This window comes from Poecilia reticulata, chromosome 16, assembly GCF_904066995.2.
Source record: "Poecilia reticulata chromosome 16, P_reticulata-male-v2, whole genome shotgun sequence".
NCBI classification, from domain to species: Eukaryota; Metazoa; Chordata; class Actinopteri; order Cyprinodontiformes; family Poeciliidae; genus Poecilia; species Poecilia reticulata.
In genome coordinates this window covers 28,643,639-28,668,858 of record NC_088845.1, presented here as the reverse complement: position 1 = coordinate 28,668,858, position 25,220 = coordinate 28,643,639, and the positions used below count along the sequence as shown (strand labels likewise).

Here is a 25,220-nt window from a genome sequence, read left to right as displayed (position 1 = left end):
GTGTTTCACTGCTGCCCTGTGTTTCACTGCGCATCGCGGCCGGTGGACTCTGTTATTGTGGGACTGTATTCAGCGTCGACTGTATTCAGCGTCGCTTCGGACCAGCCTCATAAATAGATGAGTGTTTACACGTCCTACAGAGACGTGAATTTATCGCTGAGGCAGAATGGAAATCCTTGTGATTCGTTAGGTAAACGGTCGGCAAATAAAATGATTACTTGTAAGCAGGTTGTTTGCGATGAGATCAGCACTTTATTACACAGCTCTACTTCAGATTTATACCAGCTATTGTCATAAAATAACAAAGGGCTGAAACAGTTAATTGGATTAATCGTGATTAATCGATTATTGAAATTATCGTCAACTAGTTTGGTAATCGATTAATAGTTGGCTCAAGAAGAAGTCACTTAATATATATATATATATATATATATATATATATATATTTTTTTTTTTTCCCCTTTATTTCCTTTACAAACAACGTTGAGATCTAGATCTCATTTTCAAGAGGGACCTGGGCAGAAGTCTGCATGATTAATCGGCTTAGTCGATTATTGAAGTAATTGTCAACTACTTTAGTAATCGATTGTTAAAAAAAATGCCACTTACTGGGGAAAAAAAGCACTCGGAGCAGTAATTTATCCAAAACTGTACTAAAAAATATACATTTTCCATTTATGATAACTTTCTTTCTCTGTAACTACGTTCGACCCAGAACTCCTTAAGTAGCAAAGCTTAAGCTTCACCTGGCTCAAATTGAGCAAAAAAACACAATTTCCCATCAAGCACCTTTTGCATTTTAATTATTAATTCGTTAGTGCAAACATTAATAACTAATCTACAAATGATCAAGTTTACACTAAAGGAATGCTATGCTACTGTATGAGTAAAATATTTATCTTCTTATTTGAAAAAAGAACTGAATGATTTGTTAAATCATTAAGCAATCAATATAATAATCGATTACCAAAACAATTGTTAGTTGCAGCTCTAATATATTATGACTAAAATAAGAGATGGGTTCTGGTTTCTAAATGACTGTTCTCTGCTCCAACATCTGCATCCTGTCACTAACTGAGCCTTTTTACACAAGCTAAAATAAAAACATCTTTATTACCAACCTGCATAACAGCATTGAAGAAGCAGGTGTTCCCAAGGTTAATTATCCCCTTAACAGGGACCAAGGTGCTGTTGATGGCTGGATTCTTTCCTCTTTGTGCTTCAGCGTAATCTGATGTTTCCTCTCGCAGCTTGATGATCTTAGGTGATGCTGCTGGAATACACACACGCACACACACAATGAAATACAGATGGTTAGCTTAGACTCAAGCAGTCGAGCACATGGACAGTGGTAAGATTAAATGGTAAGAATTGGGTGGTTAAAACAGAGCTGCAAGACTTTGTCATTTTTGACTTTCCAGAGTCGGCTAAATCTCTTTTCTGGCCCATTTTGCCTCAAGAAGGAAAAGGTGCCTATTAATTGTACACGCCTTGATATTGGGTGAGTAAATATCAAGTAAATAGGCCATACCATCCCTCATTACACACCACCTGCCATGATTAAGTCCATTAAACATTCAAGTTTGTCCAGCTTGGAGTGAGAAAATATGCCTAAAAATGACGATGAGGTAAAAATACTCACTCGCCTAATTATGCACACAGTATAACTGGAACTTATTAGTAAAGCGAATCAGACAACATTAACCATTTCTGTTTCAAGCTTTGTGAATAAAACAAAGTTGTAGTATTTTCCATTACCGTTATGTCATGAACAAAACTGGAGTCAAATTTGGAGATAGAGATGCGAAAGTGTGTGGTTTGAGATTAAAGTTGCATATAAAATGATAATCAGTTTCTTGCCAACTTTGATTGTGAAAAAAATATATACAAAAAAAAGAAAGTGGATCAGACTTGACATGAGAACTGGGTTGGGAGCAGGGTGCTGCGATGGCAGCTGGAAGGAGAGCTGGGTCATTTGGGGAAGGCAGATGACAGCTGTTGCAGTTTCTGCTGGTTTGTGAGAAGGAGGGGGAGCGGGGCGATGGTTGAGGCAGGAGAACTCCCCTTCCATAGCCAGCTGTTACTTCTGATCACCACTGAAAACTAACCTTCGACAGAAACAACGACACAGATGGTCAGTGCGGAGCGGTGCGCGGAGCGAGGGACAAGCCGGAGCAGATCCTGCAGCTGCGTGAGCCGATCGCAGATCAGGAAGGTTAACATCTGACTGACAGAGTGCTAACACGTGTTAGCAGACGCTGATGTACCAATGTTCCAGTTAGTGACTAGCAGCTACAGTGCCTATAAAAGTATTCACCCCTTGGATGGTTGACCCTCTTTTCTGCCTTTATAAATCAATCATGTTCAACTAAATTTAACTTTTTTTTGACAAAAGAATTTACACAAAAACCCTTTTGGTATAAAAAAAAAAAAAAAAAAGAAGTCAAATTTTTGTTTGTATTGATAGCAAGTCCAGACCCAAATCCCAATGAGAATCTGTGAAAGAGCTTAAACCTGCTACAAGCATGTTCTGTATTACCCATCTGACTGAGCTTGCGAGAAAAAAAACAAGTAAGTTCATAAAGTTGAAAGAAAAACACACAAAAGACATTAACTGCATCCATACACATAACACACTTTTCAAAATTTATTCGAAAACCTTTTTTTAACAACTCGCTACTCAAATTCCCTGCTGCTGCTGTGTGCTCATCTATGACTTAAAATTCCAAATGTCAAGCAGTTCAGGGAGGTACTTTTGTCATCCACTGGACAAATCCTGATGCTAATTATTAGGTCTGATGCTCTGACTTAACTTGGCCACATTTTAGAGAACTGGGGAATATTCCTATTATTTGTAAGTAATGGCCTCTGGAGTCCAAACCAATCACACGTGTCTCAACAACAAAGACCAAACATTTCCACGAGTCAAAAGAAGAGAGGTTTGATGCAACTTGTCTTCTGAACTTTTTGGTCAAACAATCTTTATTGCAGTACAGAAGGTCACAATTCTATCCTCACATTATTGTATGACATGAAAAGATAAGGGAAAAAAATCATAAATCTAACATAATGTTAAAAACTTTTTTATTGGAGAAGGAATTTCACGTTAACAAAAGAAAAAAAAACAACTTCCTTCTGATTTCACAATGACAGAAACGTTTCATTGAAGTATTCAATGGTTTGTGTTGAGAAAGAAAATGTAAAATTACTCTGTAGAGACGATAATGATTAAAAAAAGAAAAAAAGTCACAAAAAGGCAGATTCCAGCAGGGACTCGGCGCCTTCAGCGCTACAGGCTGTGGAGATCTCAAAGGAATGCCGGGATTCACAAAGGATGCATAAACACAGGTCACAAGCCCAACCTGTTCACGCCTAAACCAAAGAAAATCAATCGAACCGCAAGCCTTTTGAAAGAACCTGCATCTTTACTTTAACGCCCAAATGGCCTTGTCTTTGCATGGATTCACTTCTTGTGCACAACATCTTTATTGCAGATCTATTCAACTTACAGTGACAGAGACTACCAGGAAGGCTTTTCTCCACAGGGGGGCCACAACTCTAAGTCGTTGGAATATAAACCTTGGACTTAACGCTCTAAAAACACACTTAACGTGAACGTCTCATTCTGTTTAACGAGAAAAGTAAAGAAAAGGGTGACTTCTTTGGGAAGTTTACAGTCTTGATTTCAACAAATGCTTTGACTTTGCGTGACTTTTCCAGACTACCATTCGGTAAATGTTGATGAGAAACAGCTTACACATCCTTCAGCTTGTCCTGGAATTTTGGGGAGAACGACTGTACAGGTGAGGTTCAGCTTGTCGGGACGACGAGTTGTCGAAGCACTCTGTCTAGGAGAGCTAATTGCATCTGGACCTCTGCGCTTGCAACATCTGTAGGCCTGTTTTTTATCCTCGTCAGGCTGCCATAAGGGAGTTCCCAGATGTCAACACACACGAATCCAAAGAAAACAAACTGAGATGGGGAGGCAAGGGAAAAACTGTGCTTTTGAGGTTGGTGTGAAACGATCTGCTCACGCACGAGTCTACGAGTGATAAAAAAAAAAAAGAAAAGAAAACGACAAGGGTAAGCGTGAGAGTCCGAGTGTTCGTGAGCCAGATAGTGGAATCGGCAAGAGTTGAAAAAGCTGTGACTGGCACTTGAAAGTAAAAGAGAGTGCAGAGGAATGAGGAAGCCAAACGGGCGGAAAGAAGATGCCGATGGACACGCTCTGCATCTGGGACCGTCACCCAAGGTAAACAATGTTCAGGGAGCCATCTGGTTGAGACTGCGGGGGGCGGAGGGGAGGGTTGGAACGAGCACAAGCATATGGAAAAGCAGATCTTTCCTGTCCCTGCAGCGGTCGGCGAAGGCAAATGTCAGTATGCGCCGTGTCCACGCTTGAGTGTGCCGCGCTCAGCACCACCACCTGGCCCTCCTTGCTCAGCCACCGAGTGTGGGCAGCAGTGACACTGTGGAGCCTTTCCCCCGGGGGAGGAGGAAAGCACCGAGGTGCCCGAGCTCGACCACAGGCATGCATGCACACCAACACCTCCTGCAATGCCAGCCCAGAGATGGACAGAGGAACCAGTGACTTGGCTTTCCTTTACAGGGGATATAGCAAGAGTCCGTAGAAACAATGCTGATGATCCTCCTGTTGATTCAGATAATTGTTATAGTCAAATTACGTCGAATATTATCTCTAGGCACTTGCACCAACAGCTCCAGTTGTTGCTTCTAAATGTACAGTTTCTGTACATTTAGAAGCTTAGATAGCAAAGTCAAGCTGATTGCAAGGAATTTACAGAGATATCTCACAACAATCCTTCGTAGGGATGATTGGCATCATGGGATGTACCCCTAATGAGCTTCACAAAGAGCGAATGTCGAACGACACCAACAGGAGAAAGTTTCCACCAACCAGGGAGAAATCCAGCACACGGGGCACAATGGCAACAACAGAAACGTTCTCCTGTTGTCGTTTACCTGCATGTGCACGTCCGGGTCCTGGGTTGGACAATGGCAACCATTGTTATTAATCAGAAAACAATACCACTTACTTGCAGTTCTTACATTTACACACGTAGATGCTAAACTTTTCTATGGTGAAACAACAACTGACATTCAAGTGTGCCATTTACCGACATCTACTGCTTTTAGCACCAAACTCGCCACAACCCACAACGCCACAACTGGCACTTGAGGTCAAAAACTATACTGATCTAATCTAAAACAACAAGTCTCTGCAAAGAGATATTTTCCAACAGACTCTTCACAGCCTTTTTCTTTTTTCACAAGCTTCACAGCTGAATAGAGAGGCAGCCGGATCGCACGGCCAGTTGGCTTCATCCGTGCATCCATGCTCACTTTCAGCGCAGCAGCGTGGAGGGCCAAGGCCAGCTCACTTCATGCAGAGCAGGCAGTCAAGAGGAAGGCCAGGCAACACCAAATGTCTTATTCATTCGCTAATTTGTTGTGACTGCAGGGCATAAAAAGCTTGCTTTCTTGCCATCTGAGGCCAAGAGAGCCCACTGACATGCTCCTTAAAGACACACACACACAACCCCCACACACACACACACACACACACACACACACACACACACACACACACACACACACACACACACACAAGCAAACAGATTGCGCTACCAACTATCTGCCCTACTTTTCTGTGCAATGGTGGTAATAAATAGAGACTCACTCTTGATTACTTTCATGAAAGCACCACCAGGGGACGAGCATCTAGCCACTGACTCAGCAAAGTTGAAGTGACAGTTCCTAAAGATGGCCGTTTGCAAAACAAATAAAAACAGGTAAGAAGACGTGCGTGAATGTAGCGGTTGCCATGGTGCCTGAATTCAACCGCGGCTTACCCAATACGAAAAGCCAAAGCGCTAATTCACCATGTAACAATGCAACCGTTTTTCCACCAAGATGAAACCCTTTCAAAACATGAACAAACTTTACGCATTTACATCAACATTTCAGCCAAAATATATACAGCACTCCATACAGCATTATCCTAATTTGACATTAAAGCTTCTGGATTAAATAGCAGCAGCATGAACATAAATGTGGTGACAACAAATTTTCTAATAATTGAAAATGCATTTTATTTAGCATTTAGTTACTTAGCATGTTTTATTTAGCACATGAGTTTTCATTAATGACCTTTTTTTGCCCTAAACAAAAACCAAGGGAAGAACTGCATCAAAACTCAAAATTAAACAACTATGACAACAACAAAAAATCACTTACATTATTGTTGCTGAATTAAATAAAAAGAGTGAAACAGAACAGAAAATGCAGAAAAGCGGCACAAGATTTAAAACTAACCAATGAGACTGATGGTGTAATGTCCAGGTTGGAGGTGGAAGACGCTCTCGCATAAATGTTGACATCAGAAGACAGGAAAGAGCAGGAGGCTTCATCTTCCTTAAATAACATGAAGCAAGTTGTGACTTCACGTTTTAATCAATTAAATTCAGAGTAAATAAAATCAACTAAAATTAAACAAGAATTAAAATGGCTACAGATGATTGAATTATATTCATAGAATTTTGTCAGTGTCAAGTCTAAAAAAAATTTATTTAAACCAAAGTCATGCCATACTTTTGTCCGTCATTTTGACTGACCGCTTAAACAAATAAATTGCGTCTATTTTTAAAGTTTTTTTTTTTAATCAAATATGATGAGAAATCTCAGTTTCCCATTATAATATACTGGGCAATTTCTGTAAAATGTATTTTATGTATTTATTTAAAACATGATATAAGTATAAAATCACACACATGAACAAGGAATGCAAAAGGCACATATTTTGTTACCACAATAATCTTAACATGCTCAAAAATACAGCTAGAATTTCTTGCAACTAACAATCGTAAATGTAGAGCCCCAGAACATGATAATTAACTTGGCAACGTTTACTAGAAAATCATTTTAATTCATTGATTAACCATTACCAGTCATATTTTGTAGTAGAAGAGGTTTCTATTACCCTGAACACCATTTTAAAAGTGGAAAAGCAACTTTTCCGTTTTTGTTGCCGTTTCAGAAATGTTAATCTTGCCCGCACACCTTGGGGACTGAGGCCGCCCTTGTTGTTAAAACATAGTGACGCATCTGGGGATCAATGTGTAATAGATCTGAAACATAAAGATTCTTCCTTGTTTTGATTTCTGCAATGTTTGTTTTCAATTTTCTTGCTCTGAAATCGTTTTTTGCTTATTCTCACCAACGTTTAAAGAATGTGTGACCAGGTTTGATTTTGAGTAAACAGTGCCAATAGTCTGTGTAAACCTTATCTGTAGTGTTCTTGAAATGCAGCTCTGGGCCACTCTGAAACATTGTGAGGGCTACAAGTGGCCCAAGGGCCTCTGCTTTAACACCTCTGCTGCAGGTGAACATTGACGTGTAATTACAGCGGGATCTCGCTGTACCCATCAGTTACAGAATGTCTCTTTGTGTGGAAGTTTTACTTTCTGAAATGATCTAACAGAGGAGAGGAAACGTGATAAAAGTTGCCAGTGTACACTGGAAAAAGACGTGCTCAGTTCTCACTCAATAAGCCCGCTTCAGATGAGCTTTAACTTTAATTTCAGAAGAAACAATCAAGCTTTCATTCCAAAACTCATTTCAAGACTTTTTCCACACCCAAACGCTGGCGGTCAAACGTCAAAACCGGCTCATAATCTGATTATGCTGCCAGTTTTGCAGTATGATGTAAAAGCAGAGAACACAAGAACAAACAAAGAGCATAATGGCGCGCATATCAATGCAGCACAATCTGAGGAAGAAAGGCAACAGCTTGAAAACAGAAGCGGGATTGTCGGATTTCAATGCGAAACAAGCAGCGCCGTCCTTCCAGCGCCGACATTTTAATTTACTCAACAAAGCCTCCCCAGCTGTGTTACAACGCCGGAGCCCGGCTCCCTGAGGTCAATTCGATTTCTGCTGGGACTCTGGTACTTGAGCTGAAGGTCTTGATGGTGAGAGAGCACAGTTAATCGACTTTCTTTCTTCCTGGAGCTGTTGTTGTATAAAATTATTATAGATTCTGAAAAAAGGAAGAGAAAGAAAGAAAAAAAATCGGAGCTGTGGCTCCTTTTGTGCTTGAGGTCTATAGGAAAAAAAAAAAAAAACAGCATAACAGTGGCTTCTTAAGAAAAACCTGGCCTTCACAATCAAATGCAATTTCACAAGCTGCTTACCAGGCAACAAATATCTACTTTGCTGCGACAATGAGGGAGTCGCCTCTACACACAGCTGCAGACCGGTGTGGGAGAACTGAGAGGCAGGGAATGGGTGAAAGGTCAGTTAAAAGAGGAAGATGTAGAAGAAAGGTGTAGGAGGTCACTTTCCACTTCGGGGGGGTCAACAGCAAACCTGGTGCCACACAACATGGCTCCCCCAGAGAACGGGTTTGTTCTAGTTTATGAGGAAAGACCCCAACGCATTTCCCTCAATTTTTCAGAATTTAAGATATTTCTGTCAGGTGTCATCGTGGATTAGCAATAAGTTGTGTGTTGCAGCTCCACTATGTTTAATCAGAATATACAATAATGCTTTAAGAAAACAATAACTATGTTTCCATCCAACTGTCACGCAAAATTTGAGTGAACTTTTGAAACATTGCAAAAAAAGCTAATTGAACGCGTTTCCCTCCACTTGTTTGGAGCGAATCAAGCGGTCTAACAAAAAGTGTCGTTTTGGTAGATACTGATGACACATATTGCTGTAAAAAACAAAATGTAGAGATTTGCAAACTGGCAGGAACCATGCATCTAAAAAAGGCTGAAAGTGTGTTCACACCAGCCCCGGTTAGTCCGCTTTAATCGAACTGTAGTTTGTTTGTCTAAAAAGCCCAGTTTGTTTGGTGAGATGTGAATGCAATATCAAACTCTGATGTGAGCCAAAAATGCAAACTCCGGTTCGCCTTAAAGCCTACATCTCAGTTCGGTTGATGTGAACTCTGGTGCAGCGCCTCTGGCCAGGCTGACACGCCTCCCCTCCCGTGCCGGAGGTTTGTGAAGTGATGAGTGATTAGCCTGAAGTTTTTTTGTTGCGCTCAAACATCAACAAGGATATTTCTTTTCAACTAGCCCGCTTCCACAATCTGGGTTTTTGTGTCATGATGACACAAAAAGTAAAAAAAAAAAAAAAAAGTATTCATATGTCAGTAATAATAATTCCTTAAAATTTATTTACAAAAAAGAACTAGTTCCACCGTTAGATTATTTCACCTATAACAAGATATTTTCTCCATGTTATAAGTGAAATAATTTGTTAGTGGAACTTGTACTTTGATTCAATATTAAGTAATTATTGACTTAATACAGGCTCCTATATCTTGCTGAAAAGTTACTTGCAAGTTAGTTTTGTCTTATTTCAAGTGTATTAAAATATTTGCACTAGAAACTAAACTAAAAATACTTGGTAAGATTTGGTGTTTTTGCTGCATAGGTAAAAAGTTTGCCATTTTTATTCGATGTAAAATCTAAAACAATTTATAATGTTAAACACATACGTTTTGTGGCGATAAATTTGAGTTTTATTACAAAAAGAGGGCAAAAGTGCTAAAAACAAGGAGGTAACAGTAAATATAAAGGTTTATGAAAGAAGACTTATTTTTCCTCCATCAAAATAACTCAGCATTTTAAAATACGGACATGCATAAAAGAATAAATCTCCAAATAAGAATGCAACAAATTTTTTTCAGCAGGGCTCACGGCACATTTGTAAAGTCAATATTTTCAAGTGGAAGTTTATATTTTCAAGGTTCAGCATCCTTCGTCGTCCCTTTCTGTGCGTCAGCTTGTCTCCGCTGAGAGTTGGAGCGCTCCAGCTGTTAAAATCCAGTCGCTCTGACTTGTTGAGGACCCTGGCTCCCACTAGTGCGGCGCACAGGCCCAGAGGTGGTGAGACGCACAGCGGCTCCGCGGGAAGGACGGCTACGGATAGCGACGGCGAGACAAAGGATGACGGCGCGGGAAGCTGGACCCCCACGCAGCTGCTCGCGTTCTTCAGGGAACGCAGGCGGGAAGCGTCGCTCGAGCGCTTAATTCCTTTAATACGTGCAGTCATGCGATGCGCAAGGTGGGGGGGGGGTGTGGGGAAGGATGGGCAGTAAGAGGAGGGCAGATAAATCCTGCAATGGTAGACATGAGGGACCAGCTTCACTGGGCCTGGGCAACTGGCCGCTTGGCCGCTGGCGACGTGGCACCGGGCAGTGGGCTACGATGAGACCAAAAAGTGCTGATGCTGCCCACCACCCTGATCAGATTCAGTCTGTTAGTAGAGCTCCCTGCATGCCAACACAACGCAGTGGGGGGCACCAGGAGCCAGCAACAGAAGGTGTGTGTGTCGGTGTGTGTGTGTGAATACATGAGATTATCAGGAGTTATATGGCTGACTGAGCGAGGAGGACTCAGGTGGTCTGAATGAGGTGAAAAGGACAGCTTAGTCCGAATGTTTAGTTCAGCTACCAGTCTATGTTAGTATCTGCTGTTCCCTTTAACACACAGAAAATTATCATTCATAATTCTTCAGAATGAAGAATGAAGTATGAACAGGTTTTTACTTCAGTTTGTCTTATTTTGTGAATGATAGGAGGAAGAGACAGCTCCTGCCACAAGGGGGAGCCGCTGTACGGCAAGCCGACTACTCCAACAATTGGTTTAAAACTGGCTCATCTTTACTATGGAAGTTGACAAAACTAAATAACATAATATTTTAAAACAGTCATGCAGGTATACAGTGTTATGATGATCATCAAATGAAAAACAGCTGCGTTCAACATCAGCAAACTTCAGGGATGTAAACATGTTTGTTTTATGTGCAGCACCAACGGTGTCGTTTTAAAGTGCTTCATGAATAAAACTGTAAGTATTACCTGATGTCGCCTTGACAGAATGCTTCTGCAAAAAGTCGAGAGTCTGAGCCAAAGCCTTCTTGTTGCAGTGTGTAGAAAGCTCTTCGTTACATTCAAAGCACCTGTTGACAATAAAAATATATATTTTATTAAGAATATGACAAAAATACACAGCTAAGCAGACAAATACAGATGCGCTGATCATTTTAACAACAATTTGGTAAGAGTGGAAGAAAATTGTTTGCTTAAAGCCGTAAATGTGAGTTTTGACTAAATATAGGCTAAATTTGTTTAGTGTCTATTAGGGGTGTAGTGATACAATAATTTCATGGTACGATATACGATATTCTGGTCACAATACGATATGTATCACGATATTTGTTGAACGATTTGATGCGATACAATCCGGTACAATTCAGTGCATTTTTACAATTTTCTGAAAAAATTTTAGAAGGGCAGAGTGATTTTAGTGACATTTTGTATTCCATAGACTTTAATTTAGTTAACTGAAAACTGATTAAAAGCACCAACTACACAATACCTGACTCTGATTGGACAGTCTAACAGTCTGCAGCTGGACAAAATGAATCAAAGATGCAGTGAGAGGATTAGTTTCTGTCATTTAATTCATGTGGATTTGACATAAAACTCCAAAGTTTAAACGGTAATCCAGGAGCAGAGTGGGGAGATTATCAGCCTCTCTAGACTCTCAATATGCAAATGATTGCACTTATGCTTTTTCTTTTTGACATTGTGGCTGCATTTTGGAGTAAAAATGCAGCCACAAATGCAGTCTTTTGGATTATGGGGAAAAAGGCTTTTCTACCTTGGCTCCCGGAGTTAGCCGTGGCAGTAAGCTGCTTTCTTCTAACTGCTAAAGTAGTGGCTCCGCCTCACCCCGTAGTGATCGACTCCCTGCAGCTACACAGCGCCGCTATTCCCCTGCTTGGATCTCTGAGTAGCTGCCTCTCTGACTGCCAGGATCTCATCATTCTCTCAGTCTCTGATACTCTTTGCCTGTTGCTAATAAGAATGATCGATCAGCCATTGTTACCATGGAAATCTTTACTGCGCCGCGGTTTCCGGCTGGGGGTTTTTCCTGCTCAAAACACAGCGCGGCTGCGCGCCCGCTTCAGATGTTATCAACCCATGTTGATTATTCAGGTAATTCTTTATATACAGAACAGAACAGCAAAGCTAAAAACTAATTACGAAGTGAATGCTACCAGTCGAAATATGCATTAATTTCGCGATCTCACTGCTTTTGCAGCTGCTCCGTTCGCGCCGCTACTCCTTTCCGCTTCTCTTTTACGGTTACTTGCGCAACTTTACTTCGTTTCTCAGCAACAAAATACAGCCCATCGTTATTTATTGAAGATTTTACATGTCCAAAAACACAGGAATCTAATGTTTCGTTTTGTAACATTCGCTCTCTCATAATATCGGAAAACCGGGGGAATGGCGGCACTTTTGATATTTCTCTGACATTCAGAAAAATATGGTTTACTAATTTTAGCGTAACTCCGGTTATACTTGGCCTATTAACACAATTTAAAAACTGGTGTGTAGTTTATAATGTGCACTTTAAGCTCAAGTTGAAAGTGAGACTGAGCGAGGCGGATTCTTGCTGCTACACCGTAACAAACAAGAAGTTAAAAAGAGCTATAAGGCTATGCACCCCTATGGTTTAACGGATCGATACTCGTGGATGAAAAATCGCTACTTTCCGAGGGCGGAAAATATCGATATATATTGCCGAATCGATTTATTTATATAGCCCTAGTGTCTATGCAAGTCAAACATAGTCATAAATCAGCCCTCTGGTTGTGCAGCTTTACTTTTTCCTCGTCACGGTAACCTGCAGTGATTCTCACCAGGCCTTCCACGTGTTCAGGCTGATCGTGATACAGTGAGACTCTGGATGAAAAGTCTGGTGATGCTTGACGGCATGCTGGATTCCTGATTGGTTACAGCCCTGTAAGACAGTTCATTCAGACAGCTTAAGTATAAAATATCATTCTACTGATTGATAAAAATTAGACTTGTGTTTGGATTTCTTACATTACAACCTCAAACTATTGTGTATTTTAAAGGGATTTAACATGAAAGTCCAACAAAAATGTAATGCAGATTTGGGAAATGGAAGATATGTTTTTTTTATTATTATTATTCACAAATAAAAAGCTTAAAAGCAGACCATGCATTTATATTCACATCCAATTACTAAAATAACTATTAGTTAAAGCCTTAATGAAAAAAAAGTGTTTTTTTTCCTCAAAAAAGCAGTAAATAAATGGCCAACTTCAAACATACTGCAAGATAAAAAAAAAAAGACAATGTTCTTGATCATGTTTTTACAATGTTTTATGTAAGAGAAGCAAATCTGACCTGAAAGCCACACTTGAGGCAGACCAGGATGTCGTGGGACGCTGCCGGCTCGCCGTCGATCATCGTCCTCTCCCTCAGACACTCGGAGCAGATCAACCACACGCTCGACAGGACCGACTTCTTCACCGAGCTCAGGTCCACTGCTTTGTTAACATGTTGGCATGTCAGCCCTGGTCGACAAACAGCATTCAATTGGTTAAAAGTTTTCTATACGTGGACTTCTAAAGGGGTACCACTTATTCAGGGTCTTAGGTTTTTAAAAAAGTGATCAAATTTACAGAGACAACAGATCAGAGTGCTCCTAAAAGCTTGAAATACCAGTTAATAAATTGTTTTAGCAAATAATCGCCTGAAACTGAAAAACAACATTTTAGAATAGTAACAAAAATGGGAGTGATAATTTGAACCATGGGCTTTAAAAACTGTTATAAACACATTTACTGGAGTCAAGGTTTTAGTCAAAATCAATTTTGGTTTCAAAATAAGTCAACAGAAAATAAAATAAAACTCTAAAAACAGCTATGAATGCAAGTCTAAATGCAAATTAAAGTTATGTTTGTTCAAATTATGGAGTTGGGAAAAAAACTTTTAACCGTTCATAACTAAAATAAAATTTGATAAAATTAAGGCTGCAACCTACAATTATTTTAGTAAATCAATTATTCTATTGATTACTGAATAATTTATAGAACTAAAATTTTGCCACTTGGTAAAACATAGTTACAAACAAAGAAGGCATTTTTCATATTAAATGCAAAATTTATATATACATATTTATTTTTTTATTTTTAATTTTTTTAACAATTTTGACTCAATTACTGCTGTGAATTGTTCTTTCTAAAATCTGCCGGTTTTTTTGAGGCTGTATACTCCAGTTAACGATTAATTGATTACTAAATTAGTTGATGGTTATTTCAATAACCGATTAATCACTGCTGATGCGATTAATCGTTTTAGCTCCAGAAAAACATAGAAAGTAGTAGCAGTTTCAAAAGTGGAGCAACAGCAAAAGAAAACTAACATTTCAGATTTCTGTCTACTTTACTGTCTGTTCAGAAAACGTTAATATTTTGTTAGCATTTAAAACCAAAACTTAATCATTAATGGCAGGTTTGGTTTTAAACAGAGTACTTTCGACTTACCGCTGACTTCATCTGATGACTCCTCATCTCGAGGTTTCCGTGGTTTATTACTCCGCTTTGTCATGTCGGCGGCTTTCAAAGAAAAGGGGTCCTTTAGCCGCATCTGGAGCTCTGAAAGCGCAGATAGAAAATGAGCTCAAGTTAGTTTTTTTGTTGTTGTTGTTTCTGCTAAAAAGAGCAAAAATGTCTCAACAAAACTTTAAGTCAGAACAGTCCAAAATTATGATTTAGGGAGCTAAATAATCTCCATGTTTCAGTAGATGGTCATTATTATTCTTCACCATAAATGTGGAGAAATGTTGAAACGGTCTTCCTTACACATTGTTGCTTCAGTTCATTTCTGCGAGCTCCATTAAGCTCCTACCACAGCATTTCAATCAGGTTGTAGGTTAGACTTTGACTGGACCATTGCAGCACATTGATCCATGTCTTTTTCAGTAAATCACAGACTTCCAGCTGTGTTTTGAAGCGCTCCACTATTATATAAACCAGTCATATAGTGAGTCATTCTGTCCAGATAAGAACAAACTGGAATGAGATTTCACCTTTAACTGCAAAGCACCTTGGTTCTGCTACATCTAAAGTTTGTTTAGTCTTTTTCTTATTGCACCAAGCTTAACTTTTATATTTAACACATTCATTGAGGACCTTAAAGTCAGAGAAGGAACTCTGGGTTTTTGTCACTTTTCTGGAATTTGGGATGAATTTGCTACCTGTAGCAAATATTTGTTGTTAACTTACTAAGAATTTGTGAATATTGGACAATTGTTTGGATGTGTTCTTTAATTTGTTATTTATCAACATGCTCCACTAAGAGAATCTAAAGTCTACAGACAAACACATCAATGAGACATTGGGGAGAGAAAATTATGAAAGTGCGACATAGCCCATTTTCTTATATGAAAAACAGAGAATCATTGCTTTGACAAGTTATCCTCCTGACTACGACTCCTACATGAGGCTGTTTCAACAGTTTATTGATCAAATGCAGACAATTTACTCTAAGCCCACACTTCTTCTGCCTCCAAAAACAGGCCAAAGAAAAAACTGGAGCGTGAAAGCAAAATTAATATCTGACACTGAGCCAAAATTAATAAAAACTAGAGGTGTGCTGATCGATCGGTCACCTATCATAATCGGCCGATTTTCGTGAAAAAGTGCATGATCGGTGATCGGCGATCATTGGCTCTTGTTGCCGATACCGATCACCTGCATCTCATTTCGCAGCCTGCCTGTGAAGCTGGTCTCCTCTTTCCTTCACACTGCGCAAACGCACAAATCCTAAGCGATGTGGAACTATAACGCACCGAGTGAATGGGGAAGTTTGCGTGTTGCGGCGGAAAATTGAGGCATGTCAAAATGCATCAACACAACGAAGCTAATATGGCATAAAAACAATGCCATACTTGACAGAGTTTGGCTACATTGAGGCTCACTGCAGTAAAAAAAAAAAGACATATGGAGGATCAGATAGCAGGTAAAGCAGCGCACAGCTACAAACACTCACCCAGATTAGCATGACGGTCAGAAAGCTAAACAAAATTATTTAAGTCTTCGAGCTGCGATGTAAGACGCTGGTTCTGTTCTCGCTGTTGAACCGCTGCTACGCTACAGGTAGTAATATTTCACAGACGGAGCGCCGCTTCTGCTCCACCTGGTAGTGACTCTCACACCGAACCTGTTTAAAGCTGCAGCATCCAACTTAAAAAAATACATTTTACATACGTATTAAAACCTTCGCTGTTCTAACATGAGACAGATAATCTCTAAAAAAATAATTGATCTCCTCCCTGTTCTGCATAATTACTCCGCTCAGTCAGAAACAGCCACTCAGAACTAGCAGTAATCAGCTAGCCGTCATGCTATCAGGAAGTTTTCATTCAGTAACTGGATTGTTTATTGTAATGGAACCTGTATTTACCTTTGAATGTTAAGTTTTACAAGTGGATTTTTTTGGCAATGTTGAGAGGTTTTATTTTGTCTATTTGCATTATTTAGCCTCTTCAGAGCCTTCATATGTTATCAGTCTGTTAAAGATGGTATTACCGATAGCAGTACAATTTGCAGAATGCCTGATTTGTTTAGTTTTCTTCTTGGAAAAAGTTATTAAAAACAAGCTTTTGTCTAAATTAAGGTGAATTCATGGTTCCTTTTTCCACATAATGTAACCAGTAGTGTTTATGATTAAAAAAAAAAAATTATTATGTGATCGGTATCGGTGATCGGCCCTCATGGGTGATCTGTATTGGCAGGAAAAAACCTGATCGGCACATCTCTAATAAAAACACATTGTTTATTCAACATAAAGTTGAATAAACGCCAAACTTCGGATGAAGACATCCTTGTTAATCATGAAGTTGTGGGAAGTTAAACAAGTTTTCATGATGAAATTTTAAATTTCTCCACATTTAGATTTCTGTAATACTTTACATTTAAAAGCATAAAAATGTTGCTTGTCATTGAATTTTTTTATATATTTTTTTGCAGTAACAAGGTTTAAAATGTGGGATATGAAACAAAAACAGTCTCGAGAAATGAATGAATGGATAGACATATGGATGTTGGGCAAATGTACTGGAGAGAGGGATAGATGGATGACAGACAGATAAACAAGTAATGGATAATTTGATACTGTTGGTGAGATTGGTGGATAAATAGGCAGATGGGTAGAAATACGGCTAAACTTTTTGACAATGGAATCAGGAGGAAACACTCTGAATATACTTTCCATAATATGTTTTTGTATACCGATCAAATTATTCCAGGCTCTCACAAACCCTGGGATCAAGCGAAAGGTTGTGAAAAATTTGTTGAGACAGCTTCATGTGGTGCTAATTCAGATGAATGATTTAATACAGCAAAAACCTTCACTGCTTTTTCTGGTGTTGCTAAAAGCAAGTACTTCAACCATATTCTCATGTTGTAACAGGAATCCAAGAGATCTTTCCTTAAATGATTTATCCAATACTTGCTCGTGATATTTAGAGTTTTTATATATTTATGTTAAATCTAATGATCCTATCTGAACAAGCAATAAATACGTTGGAGTAAAAAAAAAAAAGGTGGGTGAAAAAAAAGAGTTAATTCACAGTGAATACCTACTCTACAATGGGCAAGAACACAGATAAGAGGCCTACAGTGTGGACAGTCCGGATTTAAGCATTAAAAACTTCCCACAGTTAACATGAACAACCTACACCTCAAACACAACCCCTCCTTTCATGACCAGACGCGAAGAAAGCAGTTTAAACTTACCTCTCTCAGCTTGCTCCTTTGCTGTCTATGTTGGCTGAAGCCAACAGTAATGTCTCAACTCTTCCTGGCTAGCTAACCAGCTAGCTGGATTAGCATGTCGCAACAAATACAGCAACTAACACGTAACTTTCACACAGAACAATACTTTCACTTTACGACCTCCCAAATGTTTACGCTAGCGACGAGCGAACAAGCCGCAGACTTGGTATTTCTCTCTGTCGGTTTCACTTTCACCAGAAGATGCTGCTAAGCTATCGGTAGCTCCAACTTTAGCCGCAGTAGTCAACATGTGACGCAACTACGGGAGCGCAGCTTGATCAAATGAAGGATTTGCGTAAAGTGGAAAACGTTTCTTTCAGAATTCACCAGCGTTAAATGTTCTTTCTAAAACTTTCAATGGGGGGTTGTCCTAAATATGTGCTTATAAATAAATAAATGAATTGCTAAATATTCACAGGTGATATTATTTACACAAGTTTGTCCTTTAAATGATCTGCACTACTGCGCAAGCGCATAAGAATCATTCTGGTACTTTTGTGCGGTAACGTGGTTTTCTGTTCACACGCTGGTTATTATGGCGCTTAGAAGATGCTGGAGGTTGACCGGTGTTCTCTCGAGACTCCCCGTTCCTCGTGGGTCTTCTTCCCCTGTGGGACGGCTAGCTGTGTCCTGCTTTGTCGACACTTACCAGGGCTGCAAAAGTGAGTTTAACACTAAACGACTCCTTGTTTTGCAACGAGGCCCACGTATAACCATTATAACCCCCCCGTGTTTGTTTGACTTTCAGAAACAGAGTTCCATCTCCGTAGATTCAGCTCTGAAGGACGGAACACAGATGTGAGTTATGGGCAGCTGAAGCAGCTCCTGGCTGACGGCAAAACTGTAGTTGTGGATGTCCGGGAACCCTGGGAGCTCCGAGAGTACGGCTTCATCCCCGGATCTGTCAACGTCCCACGTGAGTTGAAAAAGCTAATTGAATCGTCATTATATGGTATTTGTGGTTTAAAATCTGAAAGTACTTTAAGTGAATTTTTTTTTTAAAGCAGCTAGCTTCACGAATGTGTTATTTTTATCTAACGGCGCGTTCTTTTTCTCTTGACCTCTTTGCGCTGCCTTCACTGCCCAGTGGGACAGGTGAACACTGCCCTCCAGCTTGCTCCGGAGGAGTTCAAAGAAAATTATGACGGTGAAATGCCCAGGCAGACGGATAACATTGTGTTCATGTGTCTGGCCGGGGTCAGAAGCAAGACTGCCCTCAACACAGCTGTTTCGCTGGGTTTTACAGAGTAAGTGATTGTTTTGAAACCTCCAAATTTAAAAGTGCAATGCAAAAAAAAAAAAAATTCATACTCATCCAACTTTTTTTTTAACCTGTGTTACAACTACAAACTTGAAGAAAAAATAAAGTTGTATTTTTTAAAGAAAACGTGATTTTAAATTTGGTTTAGAAGTAAAAATCTGAAAATGTGGTGTCCAGTGATACTCCAGATCTCAAATCTCCCTGACGTTAATCTTTTTCCCTATCTGACCAAAGGCTGCCTTGCAGTGTCATGTGAGACTCTGTTTTATTGCGGTTTCACAGTTTAGACCCTGTTGTTGCACAAAGCTTTATTATGTGGTGTTCTTTGGAAAGATGCCACACATCTGTTATACATCAAGCCAAAAAGTAGAGCAAGAAAATGGCGCCGCAACAGGAAAAAACCTTACATTTATTTTATTGTAGAATAACTTCACACTGGAAATAAAGAAATAAAAATTTAACTTGCTCAAAGTGTCACAGGATTTTCATCTAATTGTCATATCAGAATTATAAATATGTAACAAAGCCACCATGTTTCGTCTGCTCTTACCGCTATAAGAAATGGTAGAGAACATGCCATTAAAGTAAAGTAGATGTGTGCAGTTAGGCTTGTCACAATAACACATTTTGCTGGACGATAAATTGTTGCAATTATTGCGATAAATGATAATGTTGTTGTTTTGAGTCCATTTTCAAGTAACATAATGGTTATGGTATAAAAATAATGCAGATACACCCTCTCAAATATCAGCACACTTTAACTTCTAACAGACATTTAACTGGAAGACATTTTAAATATTTGAACTAAATAAATAAAACTCCAAATAAAATGGACCCCGAAGTAATAAAATTGCCCTTCAAAAAAGAGACTTCTTGAGAATTATTATTTTTTCGTTACTGAACTGAAACCTATTTTAATCAGCAGTGAACATTGAGAAAGACTTGAGTGATTTTCTTCAAGGTTTTTTTTTTTCTCTTTCATTGCAGTGTTCAGCATTATCCCGGTGGATGGCAAGACTGGGCGGAACAGGAACAGCTGAAGTGATCCACAGATTTTGGAAACAGGAAGTTACGATGAGTGTGATCACAGCCGAGACAAACTGGTGACGTAGTTCCTCCGCTTTCTGCCACCTCGGTATCGGTTCTCTGGAGCGCCGCTGTAGGGATTGAACCCAATTCCTCCAAACTTCAGTCCGAGTTCTTGCGGTTGACCAGGCAGGTGGCGTTCTATTTACTGCTATACAATAATATCACAAAAGAATTACGCTGGAATTTCATTTTAAGGTATCAGTATTTATCGGGCTGAGTAGAAATGCGTGCCACACTTTTCAGATTTTATTCGTTAAAAAAGAAAAAAAGACATTAATAAACTATGTGATATTTTATTCTCCCTCTAGTTATGGAGGTTTCACCTCGTATTGGAGAGCCACATACTTAAGAATGTAATTCATATTTCAACTTTACTTGAAAATGTGTGTGTGTTTGCATGTGTGTGTGTGAGAGAGCTTAAATTTTACCCGACTGTGAATCCAAAGAGTAAAAACCAGAGGGCTCAATTAACATGTCTGCTGCTGAACGTTTTGGATCCAATCTAATTCTACTTGAAGTCACTTGCAATGTTTTTTTTTTGCACTTGACAATTTCACTAAGAAGATTCATCCATGTAGCTATTTACATTGTTGAAAGAAATTGCTTGATTTGTTTTCACATGTTCTTGTTAGTGAATAACTGCATGAAATTATGTATTTTTTTATTTATTTATTCATTTTTTTAGGTCTTAATAATTCTGGAAACTGAAACTGATTGTGAAAATTCTATTTTTTTTCTAGAATTTTCTTACAGGCTAAAAGAAAACTCTAACAAGGCTTTGTAATTTGCAGTGATTTTCGCATGTATTTATTTTTAATTGCTATACTTTATGCTTGATTTACCACATTGTACCTTGATTTTAATATTTTACCCATCAGTTTTCTGTTGATTTTTTGTTTGTTTGTTTTGTTCACTTACTAACTGAATGCACACTAATTTTTGAAACTTTAGACAACTTCATACTCAGTCAAGTTTATGACTTAAAGCCGCCAAAATTCACAAACTCATGTTGACAGAATTAACATTAATATTGGAACTCTCCATGTTTCCGATTTGTTAGAGTTAGAGTTTAAAAGTCGGTTCAAATGCCAAAAATAAAACTGGGAAATGGCTCCAAGCAGCATTCTGAAACCCGGTTCTAGCTCTTTGTTTTATTTCTAGAAGAAATACGACGACGCGATAGGTGAAAATAAAAAAAGAGTACATCTGTGAGAACAAAACTCAGAAATGTTTAGATTAATCTTAGATATTTTCTAGATAAAAAATGGTAAATTTCTGACCTCCAAAAGTTTAAAATTTGCAAGATAAAGTGAAGAATTTTTTAGATCAATCTCAGATATTTAAAAAAAAAAAAAAACTCAGAAATTTCAGTGCTCCAAAAGTCGAAAATTTACGGGAAAATTTTTTTTCTAGAAAATTTCTAGATTAATAAGATTTTTTTTCTTGCAAGTGTATTTAAAGTGGCCCTAATACGCTATCTTACTTATTCCAGAGGAATATTTATCTTCCAATATTCAGAGTGTTACAAAAAATCGTAGAAAATAGCACTACAAATATATGAAATTTTGGCTGTTAAATATGTAACAAGTAAACAGTCTCTGAATCTTCTACCAAAGCCAACGATTTAATAAAATCCATATTTTAACAATGAAAAAGAAAGTTTTGTCTTTTCTTTTTTTTCCCTGTCATTTGTGGGACATTGTTGGACATGTCCAGTGGAGCTGACCTGAGAGGACATTTAGTGTCCAGAGTCAGATATAAATAGACGTGGAGAGGCTGTGGGGTGACAGCCGCTGTTGCCGTGATGATCTACTGTGTTGAAGGTTCATATCTAATAGCCGTTGTGTGCGTGGGGATGAATTTACCACTGACCCTACAGGAACCGTCAACAGGTTCCCCATCAACCACCAGGTTTGTCTTCGGCTGACTAGTCTGTCTCTGAAATAAAACACACGGGATGGCATTCTGTCGTTCACTCTAGAGTTTAAAATCCCAAGAAGAGCTCAAATGGTAATCTCAGTCTAGTTTATTCTGGTCATTGTTTCTGTTTATTCCAAATCTTAGAGGCAGCTTGTTGACTCTGAGTCATTGGCAGTGAAATGAAAATGAACTCGGCATGACTTCCCAGATATATGAGCAAATAATCTAGCTCTGTTGCACCGATACTATTCCTGACCACGTTAAACGCCACAGGTGCGGAACGTGATTATTAAACTGCTTTCATTCACAAGCGCATACAGAAAAAAGAAATCATTTGGTATTTTATATGAGATTTGCTCTTTATTTTTGTCATATTTACTTTATAGATTCTATGAAGTTATTTTATTTGGACTTTAGTTTGAGTTAGTAACAGTAAAATTCACAAAGTTATTAATCGCACCCCCAGGCAGATTTAACTTATATATATATATATATATATATATATACAGTCATGGCCAAAGGTTTTGACATAACAAAGTCTACTGCTTCAGTTTTTATAATGGCAATTTGCATATACTCCAGAATGTTATAAAGAGTGATCAGCTTAACAGCAATTAATTGCAAAGTCAATATTTGCCTAGAAAATGAACTTTATCCCCCAAAACACATTTCAACTTCATTGCAGCCCTGCCTTAAAAGGACCAGCTAACATCGTTTCAGTGATTGCTCCATTAACACAGGTGTGGGTGTTGATGAGGACAGGGCTGGAGATCAATCTGTCATGATTAAGTAAGAATGACAACACTGGACATTTTCAAAAGAGGCTGGTGCTTGGCATCATTGTTTCTCTTCTGTGAACCATGGTTATCTCTAAAAAAACATGTGCAGTCATCATTGCACTGCACAAAAATGGCCAAACAGGGAAGAGTATCGCAGCTAGAAAGATTGCACCTCAGTCAACAATCTATTGCATCATCAAGAACTTCAAGGAGAGAGGTTCCATTGTTGCCAAAAAGGCTAAAGGGCGCCCAAGAAAGACCAGCAAGTGCCAGGACCGTCTCTTAAAAGTGTTTCAGCTGCGGGATCGGGCTACCAGCAGTGCAGAGCTTGCTCAGGAATGGCAGCAGGCAGGTGTGAGTGCATCTGCACGCACTGTGAGGCGGAGACTCTTGGAGCAAGGCCTGGTCTCAAGGAGGGCAGCAAAGAAGCCACTTCTCTCCAGGAAAAACATCAGGGACAGACTGACATTCTGCAAAAGGTACAGGGAGTGGACTGCTGAGGACTGGGGTAAAGTCATTTTCTCTGATGAATCCCCTTTCCGATTATTTGGGACATCTGGAAAACGGCTTGTTCGGAGAAGACGAGGTGAGCGGTGAGCGCTACCACCAGTCTTGTCTCATGCCAACTGTAAAGGATCCTGAAACCATTCATGTGTGGGGTTGCTTCTCAGCCAAGGGAGTCGGCTCTCTCACAGTCTTGCCTTCAAACACAGCCATGAATAAAGAATGGGACCAGAATGTCCTCCGAGAGCAACGTCTCCCAACCGTCCAAGAGCAGTTTGGTGATGAACAATGCCTTTTCCAGCATGATGGAGCACCTTGACATAAAGCAAAGGTGATAACTAACTGGCTCAGGGAACAAAACATAGAGATTTTGGGTCCATGGTCTGGAAACTCCCCAGATCTTAATCCCATTGAAAACTTGTGGTCAATCATCAAGAGACGGGTGGACAAACAAAAACCTAGGAATTCTGACAAAATGCAAACATTGATTGTGCAAGAATGGACTGCTATCAGGTAGAATTTGGTCCAGAAGTTGATTGAGAGCATGCCAGGGAGAATTGCAGAGGTCCTGAAGAAGAGGGGTCAACACTGCAAATATTGACTTGCTGCATTAATTCATTCTAACTGTCAATAAAAGCTTTTGTTACTCATAATATGATTGCAATTGTATTTCTGTATGTGATGAAAACATCTGACATACACACATGAAAACCAGAGGGCAGCAGATCATGTGAAAATATAATATTTGTGTCATTCTCAAAACTTTTGGTCATGACTGTATATATATATATATATATATATTTCAACCAGTAAGTTTGTTTCTAATTGTAAATGCATCTCTTCAAAGATAATAATGCAAAGGTTTCATTTTACTTTATTTGCAAACTAATTGAGCTTTAAACCTCAATCTGCTGGGGGTTTGTGTAATTTTGGGCACAACTGTCGCAAAAGGAAGTTAAAGAAAGACAACTTTGGGTTCGCCTAAAACACGTCTGTAAAGTCTGAATAAGATTTAGCCTGTCTACCATAATCTTTCTTCATTTATTTGCCTATCTTGATTTGATTTTGTCCTGTTTTTCTTATAAACTAGCTAACTATTCTTAATGTTATCTTTCCATGTGATTGGCAACAAAGAATCTTGACCTGTACTGTCATAAAATTGTCAATTTATTGTGATTTCAATGTTTCAAACACAAGGAGCATTTTCAAGTTTTTTAATTTTCTTACTGAAACTTGTATTGATTGTGCATGTAGTGTTGTGTTCTGCGTATTAGTTTCTGTTAATTTTAATAATTCTGACTAAAGCCAAAAATTTTAATGCAAAAACGGCATTAAAATTAGCTTACATAATCACGTGGAAGAACGCTGATTTCCGGTCACTGATTTCGTTCATAAAGGATTATTGCTAAAGAAGCTAGCTGTACACAAAGTGCTGCGTCCAAACATAATCATGGAAAGTTAAGAGGAAGGAAAAACTGTGGTAAGTGCACAAGCAGCTTTACACAATAACATCACCAGGACGCATGAAGCTACTCCATGTCTGTAGTCGACCGATAGAGCATACGTAGGGTTCTTCACTAAATTAGAAGCTTAAAATATTTAATGACTACATTAGAAAATATAATGATGTGCAACATTATATGACTGCAAGCTGGCGAGTAGTAGGATGATTGTACACATGACTGAAAGATTCCATCTCTCCTCCAATGTTCCACTCCGCTGTAAGACATGAGGTCAAGGGGAAGGAATGGCCGCCCTCTTACTGCTTACAAAACGTGGTTTGTAGCTGTTAATTCTAATCTCTTTTTTTCTGCACAGCCCAGTTTTAATATGTTATATGTTTTTATATGTCAAACAGACCAGACTAATAAGTTTTAATTCACGTCAAATCTTGACCTGGCTCTTCTACAATGACTCAAGTCATCCTCTAGCTTCTGCTCAGCATTCAACCAGGCCCCTCGTCCAATCAG

At 39.0% G+C, this 25,220-nt stretch overlaps 2 protein-coding genes across 4 annotated transcripts in view; one reads left to right on the top strand and one right to left on the bottom strand.

Moving 5' to 3' along the window:
* Nucleotides 1-18,199, bottom strand: part of usp45 (ubiquitin specific peptidase 45) — a 41,301-nt gene extending 23,102 nt beyond the window's left edge. For 2 of the 3 annotated variants that reach the window (XM_008431891.3, XM_008431893.3), the window contains exons 1-6: nucleotides 17,659-18,199; nucleotides 14,404-14,514; nucleotides 13,262-13,431; nucleotides 12,748-12,848; nucleotides 10,895-10,995; nucleotides 1,122-1,273 (exon numbers count right to left, since the gene is read on the bottom strand). In XM_008431891.3, coding sequence (XP_008430113.2) covers nucleotides 1,122-1,273; nucleotides 10,895-10,995; nucleotides 12,748-12,848; nucleotides 13,262-13,431; nucleotides 14,404-14,506 — 627 coding nt within the window. In that variant the 5' untranslated portion in view covers nucleotides 14,507-14,514; nucleotides 17,659-18,199. The remainder of the gene's footprint in view (nucleotides 1-1,121; nucleotides 1,274-10,894; nucleotides 10,996-12,747; nucleotides 12,849-13,261; nucleotides 13,432-14,403; nucleotides 14,515-17,658) is intronic. The other variant, XM_008431892.3, reaches the window with a different exon arrangement.
* tstd3 (thiosulfate sulfurtransferase like domain containing 3) lies at nucleotides 18,179-21,520 on the top strand. Its single transcript, XM_008431890.3, has 4 exons — nucleotides 18,179-18,359; nucleotides 18,446-18,613; nucleotides 18,785-18,944; nucleotides 19,946-21,520. The coding sequence occupies exons 1-4, from the start codon at nucleotides 18,233-18,235 to the stop codon at nucleotides 20,001-20,003; spliced, it is 513 nt and encodes a 170-aa protein (XP_008430112.2). The 5' UTR covers nucleotides 18,179-18,232; the 3' UTR covers nucleotides 20,004-21,520.
* Nucleotides 21,521-25,220: the final 3,700 nt, after the last annotated feature.